This window comes from Rhipicephalus microplus, chromosome 7 (genome assembly GCF_043290135.1).
Source record: "Rhipicephalus microplus isolate Deutch F79 chromosome 7, USDA_Rmic, whole genome shotgun sequence".
Classification (NCBI taxonomy): domain Eukaryota; kingdom Metazoa; phylum Arthropoda; class Arachnida; order Ixodida; family Ixodidae; genus Rhipicephalus; species Rhipicephalus microplus.
In genome coordinates, this window is record NC_134706.1 from 127,415,269 (window position 1) to 127,428,618 (window position 13,350).

Here is a 13,350-nt window from a genome sequence, read left to right on the forward strand (position 1 = left end):
ATGGAAATTCTTAAAGAAACATTGCCGTCCCGGTGATGGAATAACACTCTCTGCATGCAGACCAGCTTTGTTCGAGCGAATGAAAAGAAGACGAACGCTTACTTTCATATCTCGGGTTTCTCGAAGCACCGTATGGTAGACTTGTGGGTAACGGGGAGGCGGTTACCTCAAAAGAACTAGTTGCGGCAAACGTCGGCGCCTACTTGAACTGACGGAACCGTACAGGCGTCTAAACCCCTCAAGCGAAGCGGTTACCAACAGCGTGAAGTCATATTAGCTGGCACGGGCCGATGAATCTCGAAAAATATTCCGTAAAATATCTAGATGTCTTTGAAGTGCACCAAATCACGCCTGAACTGGACCAGACTATGCAAATTTAAACTTGCAAACACGAATATCAGAAAATCTTGCTGAAAGCAAGGGATTCTCTAGCGAACTTAGCAATAGAATTATGAACACCCACTCATTTTTTTCAACCTGAACCTGCGAGCCGCGACCACGATACTAAAAGTGCCTGTTCCGGGCATCCTGTCACCCGATTTTGCCATTACAGCCTAGCAGAAGACAGCTGCACAAGACTGTTCGTCACGTGCACGCACGTGTTCTTGTTCATTTCACCGCTGTGCTTCTTTAAACGCCGCTCATTGATTGCGTGGTCAACGCTCGCGCGTTGAGGTTAAACAGGTGGACGGGTGTACAAGAACATCAGCATTTTGTAAACACAGCAAACCACAGATGCAAGCGTTCAGTATGTCGCCACACCCTTCGCGTTGACAAGACAATCACCCTTATTAACTATTCGTAACACTTGAGCGGTAACAGTGGAAGAATATATAGTTAGCTTCTTTCCAATCCTTAAATACCGTGACCCGAGGTACGCAACGGCCTGTATTCATTTTTCTCGAGTCAAATATTCCACAGCGGCGCACACAGCGACTGCGTGAACGATGACAATCATACGGAAACCGGCCGACCATGTCACTAGTTAAACCTGGCACACAGGAGAATGAAGCGCTGAGCACCCCTCCACAGGCGCAACTCCCGTTGATTTAGCGCTTGAAGTTTCTCGTAGCTTCCAGTCTTCAGAAGGGAGGCTGAGACCTCTGCAGACGTAAGGATCCTGTCATGCTTGGACGACGCCTCGTGCTGACGCTCATTGAAGCCAATTTACAGTACTGTAGGCCTATGTGTAGTAGAGGAATACAAGTACATTGGCTTCTTGGATGACCGACCATCAAGTTTATGTTGCGACAGAAGCTGTCTCATGACGTCAGCGCACTTCTTGTCTTTCTTAAAAGGGGGATTCACGGAGTGACTTCTTTCGTAAAAATATATGGATCCTAAATGTCTTAAAACAAAGCAAAACAGTAACAACAGTGTTTACGTGAAGCACCGGCAAATATTGCAAGAAACTTCAAGAACTGCTGCGAATAAGAGTGTTAGGGAGAACATAATAGATACTGCAAAGCAAAACCAGAACAATACAAAAGCGGGCGAGTTAACGTACACTTACTGACCTCTGTCATTTTGTTGCAAGACAGCGTTGTAAGAAAACAAAGTAAAATAACCTTAAGCTTTAAGGTAGATTCTATTCCACTTTTTCCTATTCGATACCTTCTAAGCCTCAGTCATGGTTCTTCACATCTCGACACGAAGGACATCTTGCAGAGAGGTTCACGTTGGTAAGCACGTATTGCTGTTGCATTCTTGCAAAGTCGTCATGGCGTAAACGCAGCACCTTGCCACTAGCGACAGCGTCTGACAAACGTGAGTGTAACTTTATAGTAAAAAAAATAAGCAAAACAATATCGAACTGCATTTCCGATACGTGAAGGACGAGTGCTACAAGTTCTTCGCAAAACCGAAAGCCTGTGGAGGAAAATGATGCGCAGTCAAACAATTCCATCAAAAGACGTACGCATATCTTTTAGAGGCTATTTCAAGGAAGGCTAACGACACTTGACTAGGCTTGCGCTCGACCTAACTCAGTCGCATGCGATGATGCGTGCACGTCCGCCGTGGCGTAACGTTTTAGTTCACGTAAGCGCAAAAGATTCGATGCTGACTAAGCCGCAGGAAATACACGGCTGCTGCGACAAGCGTACACCTTCAATAAATTGCTGTTTTCGAAATAGGCGTACCGAAGTTGGCAGCTTGCGAACAAACTTCGCTTATCAGAGGAGGGAGGAATGAGCGTTATGTCGTCACGACGTGCCGGCCTCACTACCACAAAAATATGCATAACGCATGCTTCTTGTGGGTAACTCGGTGTTTCGGCAAGGGATGGAGGGCATCCATGGGACATCCTTAAAGATGCTATAAGCACACAACACAAGAAGACCAGCAATTTTTACCTAAGGTGGTTGAGTAGACGAGAATTCTTTTTCGACAACAGCAAGCCCTCCACTGTGAAACGATGGCTTGGCAACCGTGTTGTGTGGGTCTTGGAGTGCAGGAGTCTGTAGTAGACATGCTACGTTTTCAGTGGTACACACGAATTTCGAAAGAGACGGGTGTCAAGAGGGCCACCTCCAGCTTATGTTCCCATGATGCAGAAAAGCAAGTGGCTACAATGTAGTAGATAATGAATACTAGCCCATGTTCTACTCATTAGTCTGCTCAACACTTGTGAAGAACAAAAGTAGGTAGCAATATTATATGCACCCTTCGATATCTTTATAATATGCCACAATCATCATGTTGAGCATGTTCATGCAGCTCGATCATGTATGATCTTGGGTGGATGCAATCACAGGGCACACGTTATGAAACGCTTTCTGTTGCCTGGAATCAATCAGGACATACAACAAGAAGGGTTAAAAACACGCAGTTTCCTTGCCCTGCTTTGTTCTGGACTAGCGCTACAACAGCACATAAATGCGATGAACGAACAACGCTACAGTAAATGACAGAGGTTCAGACTGAACGACACTTGCGGGGCTGAAAACGATGTTTCAACAACGAGCGAGAGGCTTTGGACCCGCACGTAAAACAAAGGCTTCCACCATGAAGTCGCACGTTCACAGTTTGTTCGGGGAAATCGAAAGGCTAGCAGGCTCATAGTCGTACACATGTAAGGCGATAAGGTATACGGTATAAGGCAAAAAGCTGGAATTCGCGGTGGACATCTCGGTGGCCAGCAGAAAACACAAAAGAGAGCAGACATTTTTTTTTTTTTTACTGTGGAGCACTGATCCATCACTCGCTCGTCACGGCACATTACTTCAAGCGCACTGACACACCGTACCCGTAAGCATTTCACACCTCTGCGACTGGAGAAGCGAACGACGGTAACTAAATACTCGAGAGACAAACACAGAACCTCTCAGTGTTTGAATAAGTTTTTACCATGCCACGAGAAAGATTCAAGACCACAGGTGAAGACTCACTCAGGTTCTCTGCGCATGACGCGCGATACCTTTCATTTCCCACAGAACACTGCCGGAGGGACACAACTGATCACCGCGACCATGAATTACACTCTCTTCATCATGGAGAACATTCAGTCTTAACTATAGGTGCGAAGTTCAGCACACCGTCACTCAGACCAGCAGCAACCTGAAAAAAAACTTTTATCTAGTTATGGACTGATACGTTTGAATCTCAAGTAGGTAAAAAAAAATAAAGACTAGCAACGACTGTTATTGGTTCATGTCTCAAGTTGCTAAAAAGACGTTTACGCAGCTGAATGACTATGTTGGAAGAAGCAATGCTTCCTACCGCGTATTACAGCTATGCTTTGTGCATCTCCCAGCATACGGAAGTGAGAAGTCAGCAAATGCTACATATTAACTATCATTTTTCAGCAGGAAATATTGCTTTAAGGGCAACAAAAGCGCCATTGGGCCGTCCAGCATAACTCATCGATGCTCAAGAAAAGTGCGCTCCACATTATTATTGCACAGCAAAGCTTATTGCAGACGCAAGCTGGACAGAAGGGGAGTTGTTAATTTTTCGAAAATGACAGGAACTTTCATTCAATGCACATGAATTTAAAAAAAAAAGAGAGAAAGGCGAATCCCTATCTCTGTATCTGGTCGTTGATACAAGTTGAAGTTTCTGAGTGGCTTGGCTCACAGATACGTTGGAACACGAGAGTTGCGTAATGCTCTAGATAACGGCGCAATAAAAGTTAAAAAGCAAAAAGAAAATAAAGAAGAAAACATGCACGGGGAGCGCCGCATAGACATCACTGCAGAGTACAGCAGTGGAAAGCGCGACTTGCTGAATATTAGTCATAAAAGAACACGCATTCAACAAACAAGGACATGGAAGAAGAAACGGTAAAGGAGTGCGTGCATTATGCACGCTTGTATACGGCCATAAGTTCTTTTCTTCGTCTATTTCGCGCACCGCTGACGACATTTCGGAGCTGTTTCAGATCCTGTTAAGAGGCCTCTACATTACTCCATGCCGCATTTAGAGCCCTGGTCTGCATGAATAACGGCACGACCAAGAGTGAGGCTTGCTTTACGGTTTTGAGCTTCTAGCGGTCGTCGAACAGATCGGATTGTCACGCTCAATTATCCAGCGAGCGGTAGCTTTCACGTTAGCACTTACGACAAGCACTGGTCCGACCAAATGGTAGACACAGCAAATTGCCCGGCAAGAGTTGCGACCAACTTCGCCGAATAGACAGACAAAAGCCATTTTTGAGAGGCCCACGGTTGCGAACACAAAAAAATTGTTGTGGGCGAAACGGAACTCAAAGAAAGCTGTACAATTTCAGTGCAGGTATACATAAAACACGTTCACTGCTTTGTGATGTACTTCTCACCACTTAAAAAAGCTGTAGGAAAACGGCGGTAGTAAGGGCCAGGTGAGAGAAAAAAAAAACAATCGTTACATTGTACCGAGAATGTCTAATGGTAAACGTCATGCTACATGTTACGTGTTGGTACGTTACTGCTGCCTCAGAGTTCAAGCGTTAAATGGATGGCTTACGCGATCTGAAGCAAAATTGTTGACGTTCTTCATTTAGGGCTGGGAACCAGCTTATGGGCAACAAGACAACTGCCAGTTTTATTGTTGAGAAGTTTCTGGCTGACTGCAGAATGCCAAAAAACCAGTGCTTGCCACAGTTCTCGCAAGCAACATATCGTTCAACAAACTAAATGACGCAAAAAAGGAACGTACAAACAAAAATCATTCTTTTCTGCGTGTCTTGTGCCCTCGAGAAGACTCGTTCAAAATGTTTACTGAGCGTTGCGGCCGAGGTCTGTCGATGAATATTAGAAGCAACGTCAGATTACATTTACCAAAACTAAATCCACACCCGACAGAGCTCATTGTGAGCGACTTACACGCACATAGGCTCCGGTAAAATTTCGTAGCTGAAATAAAATATGCAATGGGTGTATAAGAACACCTCGAATGTTGTACAGCGCAAAATATTGAATTCTCGCGTACTCAGAACCGAACGCAGTGAATATCTCGCAAGAAACCTCACTTAGGAAAACTTCGAGGTACCTTAATGAGAGTCAACCACCCACAAAAACTTCCGGCAATTTTAATGCTTCAATTAGGGTTATTCTTCGTCTGGTCCACATTTGGTGTCCTAGGATAGACTTCATATTAACCCGCGGTCTTCGACTTCTATAGGTTAAATACACACATAATACACAAACACCAGCTAGTTCCCAGTCTTTTACTTTAATTAGTCAACTGATGATAGAGATGACCTTTCTGTCGTGGGTTATGTGCTATATGTTAGATACTCATTACGTCATTGACAGATATTCCGAGAGTGACAATATTATATCTTCAAATCGACTATAATATATCTTCATAATCGCAAGCTCTAATATCGCATGGAGATTAACGACTATTAATGTGAGTCATTACCCTCTTTTAAGGTAAGATTTAAGTCTCTCGAGATTTGGTAGCATTCGATCTAACTCTAGACTTCAATTCCATTGAAGGTGCATTCCGCTGTGTTTATTGAAGAACAAGATGTCAATAGCTGCTAGCGCCATAGTAAGTTAGTCGTTAAAGAAAGTAGCAGTAAACAATTTTATCAACACTGAAATATCCTACTTCACAGAACAAGCTGTTAGAAAATAAACACCTCTAGCATTGACAGATAAGCAATGGGAGCGTGAAAAAAAAACATACATAAATCACGTTTTACTGACTAATCTCACTACACGTATGTGCTCATTGCAAACACTGTCAATGCTCACTGCGGATCTCGCTCTTAGGCTTCGATTTCTATAGCCGAAGTCAGCAGAGAGGAAGGGACGCATCATTCGTCGCATATTTCTCAGACAACTCGAACACTGATCTTTAGCGACACGTTCGACGATTTTCCAAGTACCGAAGAAACCTTGCGGAAGATTCGCAACCCAACGATGTGTAAAATTCTGAAAGGTGTTGCAAGAACGAGCTTATCGTACCTTCGGCAATCAAAAATCTGGCGCGCTGATTTCGTCGCAATAACCGAACGACACGAATGCGCAGCACAAATGGCAAAGTCCTAAAGTGTGACATAGTTGGGTAAAATGGCTACTGGGCAAAGTAATTTCATCGGTTTTTCGCAACGCATATCTGCATTTAAGTATGACCAAAACAAATTTAATAAAACAAAGACTATATAAATTTTGACTAGAATCATAACAAAATTGTTATTCGTTGTTTACGCCAATGCGCTTTAAAGACGCTGGATTGCGACTCAAGTAGTCCATCAGAGAGGGTTGCGGAGGGCTATCGTGTGGAACAACCTCCTCCATCTCTAATCGATTACTCCTTTCCTTTGAAAAAGAAAAATAAAGTTTTCACCTACCTGCTTATGAGTTCGGACACGTCTTGTTGACAGTTTGACAATGCGCGAAAAGCGTGCATTCGCGTACCACAAATAAAAGCTGTCCGAATGTTGTTCTCTTGCCAGCTATTCATACATACTTGCCTGCTTTTACAACCACATCTGGGAATACTGTGCACTTAAAAGCTAAACTACAATACAAGTACAATAAAAAAAAGTATATGTTTTACACCCACGTCCCTCACTTAAACAAGAAAATAAATCACATGTCCAACATGTTTAGTGACAAGTTTACGCGCTCTGACAACTGTTCGAACATGTAAGCTAATTTTAAACGCCTACTTTAAGGGGTTCTCATATATATATATATATATATATATATATATATATATATATATATATATATATATTTGCTGGAAAGGAGTTTGATACGCAATACATGCTGAATATAAAGTTTATAACGTCAGAACATTTTTGTCAGGACATATACTTGTAAAACGGGAAGTGCTGCGCTGAGCTTTCATATGCAACCCAGGTTCACGAAAGTATCGACTGAAACATACACCCTCAGGACCATAAATAAAACGCAGGTTCCACTAGTGAGCTACACGGCACGCGATTTGCGCCAGTAACCAAACTGAACTTGAACAACGCCCCGAACAAACTGGAAATGAGAACCTGTCCAAATACCGGTTATTACTTTCACGCTTGTTCAACGTGAGCAAGAGCGCTGGTACCTGTATTTTGTAGCGACGACGGCCACTTAGATTCAAGTTGCCGGCGGAAGATTGCGAGACGCGGGAACGCGGTATCGATTACCGATGCTCGCTTTCGATGATACGCTCTTTTTGGCACTATATTTAGCTGCAACAAATATCCACACTTTCTCCTCGAGTGACTAACCAAAGCAGACACCTTCTCCACGCACGCTTCGCGCGTAGGTCGGAAAGGCATAAACAGAAGTCTCGTCCAAAAGTCGCCGTGAAGAAGAAACGCTGCAGCATCCAGGAGACGACTACTCCCAAAAAGAATACTCCATTGCCTGAACAAGCTACTTCCCAGCAACACTCTGAGTTATATCTAACTTGATCAATACGGCAGAACCCGAAATCACTTCAAGAAGTGAACAGAAAAGCACGAATACGGAAGACTTGAATCACGACAAAGTCGGTGCAGATGACTGAGGCAAATTATTTGCAGGACAACAAAGCGACAGCGGTTCTAATACAATGCTCTCACAGAGAGGCGGCCGACGATAAAGAGTGCAGCATTCTTCAACGGTAGCAAGAAAGAAGACTCGAAACTGCGCTAACCACGTTCTCTACCTTCGAGAAGCTTAACGAAAGCTCAAAAATTTTGACTGCATTGCGCAAGGGTCTGCAGTATTTTTTTTTTTTGTACAGACCAATCCTGTCGCGGATGACTCTCAGCTGTGAATAAATGTGAATATACCACATGTTCTTTACACTGGGCACTACGAGTTCACGAAAACGCGTCATCTATACGTATGTGTCATGGTGAAGCGCTTCGACAACAGCAGTCAATCGCAATCAGTGAATATGATGAAGGGAAGGGTACCTGGCCTTACTATCAAGCTTATTAAAAGATCTGACACGCCACCAATAAAAATACTAATAAAAAGTAAAGAGATGACTTCTCAACGGCACTGCGCGCACAGAGCTTTTCACACTGCGAATAACCTTGCGATTCCGCTCGCGTACTGTGCCAAAAAATAAATGCTCATTTCGCGTCTTCGCCGTTACAAGCTTGTTCTATATGGGTGCTTCCAGTCCACATCAACCCATGTACCACGAACAATTAGAAAATTAACTTTACCCCTATCATCCAGGCCAACCTAATATCCAAAAGTTTATTTTATTAACCTCGTAATCCGTGCCCCCCTCCTCCCTTCTCTCTCTCTCTGTCGCCCTGATTTCGCTTTTTCGCCATCATACCGACTGCGCCATCACTTTCATGTGTTTCTAATCGCTCCATAGTTCAACGGCCATTATACCTTCCCAATTATACTGCCGCCTTCTCACCAGAATTCCGCAAATCTTTGTTCGATTGATGATGCTGCCCTTAGCTAGGTTTCGGGCCCCGCCGGTGGCCCCTTGGGCACACTCATACTCTCCGCTTCCTTCTGTCATGGCACTAATCATGCAACATAATGACGGACACTCGGGCAAGCGGTTCGGGGCAGTTCAATGATAGAGACTTCATATATACTATTCAAGAAAAAAAAACTAACAGGCCACTGAGAAACAATGAAGGTGCGAAAATTTCTCCCCCAGCAAGCTTTCGGAATTCAAACGCTGGATAAATTCTGAAGTAATTAGGCAGAGATGGCACAATCGATGTACTGGCAAGTGACTAACAGGTAGGCGTTGGTAGAGACAGTGTTTTGTCGACAATGTCATAGTCCCGAGAAACAATAATCGAATGGTCAAGTATGCTTTTACAGAGCCACGAAGGTCCAGCGTCATGGCTCGAAGTTCCTTAAAGATCTGACAAACTTTAATAAGTTTATGAATTATTTGGTACGACAGTAGAAGATTAGGAGGCCGACATCTGATTCACAGACATGGGAAGACTACCCCGATAACAATGAAGGTGTCAGAAATCGGCGTTATTTAGACAACTTCAGGTGGTCATTTTCCGAGTTGATCAAGTACTGTCTGCGAGCCACTACTATAACTGGGTACTGTGTATCTGTGACTGCACTGTTCAAAGCGTTTCGGGGCAAGAAAATCATGGACATGAACATGACACTTTCTAAGTAACACGAAGAAAACAAGGTGGCGTTTTTTTCGGGAGGTGAGAAGAAGAGGAAGATTGCGCTGGTTAACGCTTGTTATCTCGTTTGTGACAGACCAGAAGTAGGGACCACGTAATGACACAGCTTCCACAGAACTTGCAGGATTGAAAACACTCTTTCGTGACCTCATTCATTGAAGAACTGTCGCAACAACATGTATCACTAAAGGCTTCAGAGCAACGTGGGCATAACAAGAGGTTTTTCAATATACGGCATTCACAGAGCAATTTTCGGTGTTAGGTTGACGCAACCGAACGCCTTCCGCGGCACAGTAGTAAGGAATCTTCGGGCGAAAAAGCTTGAAGCGAGGAGCAGCGTAAGTGCTCACTTGGATAGTGCTCTGCGAAGCTCAAGGTTAATGAGCTGGGTCATGCCCTTTGGCCCAACTCGAAGGCTTGTACATGCGCGGCGCTCTCCCAGCATCTTAAGCACACGTCCCGCTGAACACTGGGACGCGAAAAAAAAAGTCGGTCGCGCACTCGGGGACAACTTCTCAGAGGCAGTGAAGCAATATCGCGTCGGTATCCCAGCAAGCAGCAACGCCACACACCCCTTGAAATACTCAGCGCTGATTAGCACAGTGAACAAGTAGACTTCAGCGTCTGATATGACTTTGCAACGGGTGCGCCACCAGTCATTCCAGGCCCAGTCTTCATGGCAACTCGTTGCTAGTGGCCGAACGGACCCTTCTCGAGAGACTGTATCCGAACAAAGCTCAAACTGCCCAAGGATGCGAGCCCCCAGACAAACGACACTGCAGACTACGCGGAGGAAAGCACTCAGCCGCATCGCGTACTGGCGCCGCTCGGCGACAGCGCGTTGAGTATATAGGAACGAGACTCGGGCCCACTGCCCTAACCCGACCGCCACGTAAACTTGTCCCCGAGTACAGTGTGTCGAAAAGGGCGCGAAGGTTACCGAGTCCTGAGGAGAGATGGCGACAGGACCTTCTGCGGCGGGGGAGGCACGTATCGTTGACGCATCGGGTGCGGAGTGGTAATAATGGTAATTACAGACGTATCAATAAATAGGCGCGGAAGAGTCTGGCTAGACGTGCTGCACAAACTCCGGGTTGAGGAAGGAGAAGCCCATGAACTCGGTCTGGTCCAGGTTCATCATGAACAGCTTGTCGGTGGGCGTCAGCTCGATCTTCTCGCTGGTAAACTGCTTGTCGAAGTTGCTCACGTCCTTGCGGTGTTTCTGCGCAAAGAAAAGTAGAAGGGTACGTCTAGGTCCTGTCCATGCTAAAAATGAGTATCCTAGTATCCTCCGGCACATGATCCTCCGGCACAGTATCCTCCGGCACATGATCACAGAAATGTATACTGCAGTTAAGACGTACCTTGTTATTATACGAGTACCTTACATTTGCTGCATTTCACTCTTCGAGCAAAAGTCACTGTCACACATGCGCTAGCACCTTATGGTGCTGATGAGCTTTCACTTATGAGCTTTCACTGTAGCCCCTGAAGTCAACCACTGGTGTTCATCAATAGTTATAATATGTTGGGTTTTACGTCTCGAAACCAAGATATGATTATAAGATACGACATAGTGGACGACTACGGCACCAGAAATTTTGACCATCTGGTATTCTTTAATGTGCACTGACATCGCACAGTACCCGGGCCTCCACCATTTCGGCTTTATCGAAATGCGACCGCCACGGCCTGGCACCTTGGCAGCAGCAGCCGAGCATGGTGTTCATCAAGTATGGCTTGTTATGCTGCCGCCCTTTCACCAGTAGTTGTGCTTCCGTTCTTGCTACATAATAACACAATGTATATTGCTTTACATGCGAGAATCACTACATTATTAGGAGACTAACTGTAGAGCAGGGCTGCGGATATTTTCACCATGCCTTGTTCTTTACCGTGCAATGACGTCGCGGTGTACTCGGGCCTTTGTTATGGCGCCTCCACCTAAATGCGCCCCATTCGGGTCGGCACTTTCAGTATGGGCAGAACGGGCAGCTCGATCGGCCCGTTGATTGCCGATTATTCCACAATGACTTCGAAGCCATTGAAAGGCTATTTCATGCCATTTCTCAAGGAATTGGTGAGTCTTTTCTGCAACCTCGAATACCAGCTGTCTGTACTGGCCGTGGCGTAAAGGTGATAGAAGGGATTACGTCGGTAACTGGAAATTCTTCGTTTTCGCGGCTGTTGATCGCTGATGAATTGCAATGCCTGCTGCAAGCACTTGTAAGAAATTGAAAGTACCGACAAAAAGAAGGCAAAGCCCACCCACTGACGTCATCGAAGCGCCATTCGCAGTGTCGCTCTCGATGCCCCATAGGCCAGTACCGCACTGTCTTGTATGCATACAATTATAAACGTGTCTTACCTGGACTGCAGAACAATTAATGCATTTGTGATCTTTGTGTCTATAAAGTAAGTGCGTCCTCTACGGGTCTTGCCAAGCGGAAAGCTGGGCGCGGATGGCTGGATGTATAGATGTCAGGAGCAACCCCTTTGAATCGCGGTGGCGGCAAGTGCCACCTAGCTCTTTCATACCCTTTTAGCCTCTGCTACATAAGCTACTAACGATTTCTGAATTACGTTTTCTGATAGTTTACGCCACGAATCTTGCAGCCTCCTCTTGTCTGTACGATGGATCCAGTTATGATATTAAGACTGTACTCAAATCCTAACATCTCGGGCAGACTTCCTGCTTCTTTTATTATTGGTTTAGTACTCGGGTGTTAAACTAGTATATGCTCCACGATTTCTGGTCTTTTCCCACCTATTACGCACGACTTGTCCTGATTACACCACTTCTTTCTGCAGCTTTGTGATCTTAGGCATCCTGATCTGGCCTCAAACAGCAGGGAGCATTCCCTTGAATCGTCGTAAAACAATTCTTTCTCTCTTTGTTACTCGTTATTGAAAGCTGGCAGGCCATTCTAGCGGGTAGAATTTAGTACTTCAGTAGTCACCAACACTGTCATTAGGAAAAGACCCTGACCAAGCAGCCTACCTATTCAATAACACGAAGCACAATGGCAATAGGCTGTCAACAGGATGAAACCAAAATCGCAGGCCCACTTCCGTTTCATGAGAAGCTTTACAAAGAAACCATATGCAGCTCGAGTGATGTCTTGCCACTTTATTTAAGTTATTCTGTACGCCTGAAATAAAACAATCTTTTTGTAGCGGTACCAAGCACTAAGAACGAACGATAACCGCCTAATCAAAACGTGGGTGGCAAAAATCGTCCTCGAGGACCTGGTAGACCAGCTACAACTCATCGCCAGGGCCAAAAGGGCAATCGAAGCCCGATGGTTCCTGGACTAGGGAACCCTCCCACTTTAGGGTGATACCGGGAATCGCTCGAACGAAATAAATGTATTCGCGGCGAGATCGGGCTATAGGTTGCAGCACCGTCCTACGAAAGTGTGGTTTGGCGGTCGGCAGTGCGTATACAGATACACACATCAGCACATCGTTCATCGCGGTGTGAGCTGATTGTGGGCGGATAAAATGCGTTGACTACAGTTTACTGTTATTATTTACGCTCTTCTTTACTACATCGCTGCACGACGCCTATGCAACGTTAACATTACCCACGAGTTAAGCGCATTCTGCCCTGGGTGACTCTCTTCACGCTTTCGCACTAAATCAAGCTTTTGCTGTGTTGTTTGTACGTGGTTAGCTTGCGTTACGCCTGTTACACACTCCTGTAACGTGACTGAACGACTGATTTACATCTTTGTCATCTGCATACTACAAAAAAGAGAGAACTATTGTAGAAAGCCCACATCTGTGCGATT

General features: G+C 45.0%; 1 protein-coding gene across 1 annotated transcript in view; it reads right to left on the reverse strand.

Moving 5' to 3' along the window:
* Positions 1–10,479: 10,479 nt before the first annotated feature.
* LOC119180029 (protein kinase C, brain isozyme) overlaps positions 10,480–13,350 on the reverse strand; it is a 208,735-nt gene continuing 205,864 nt past the window's right edge. Inside the window, exon 11 of the mRNA XM_037431162.2 lies at positions 10,480–10,778. Within this exon, the coding sequence (XP_037287059.2) occupies positions 10,626–10,778 (153 nt within the window). The 3' untranslated portion in view covers positions 10,480–10,625. The remainder of the gene's footprint in view (positions 10,779–13,350) is intronic.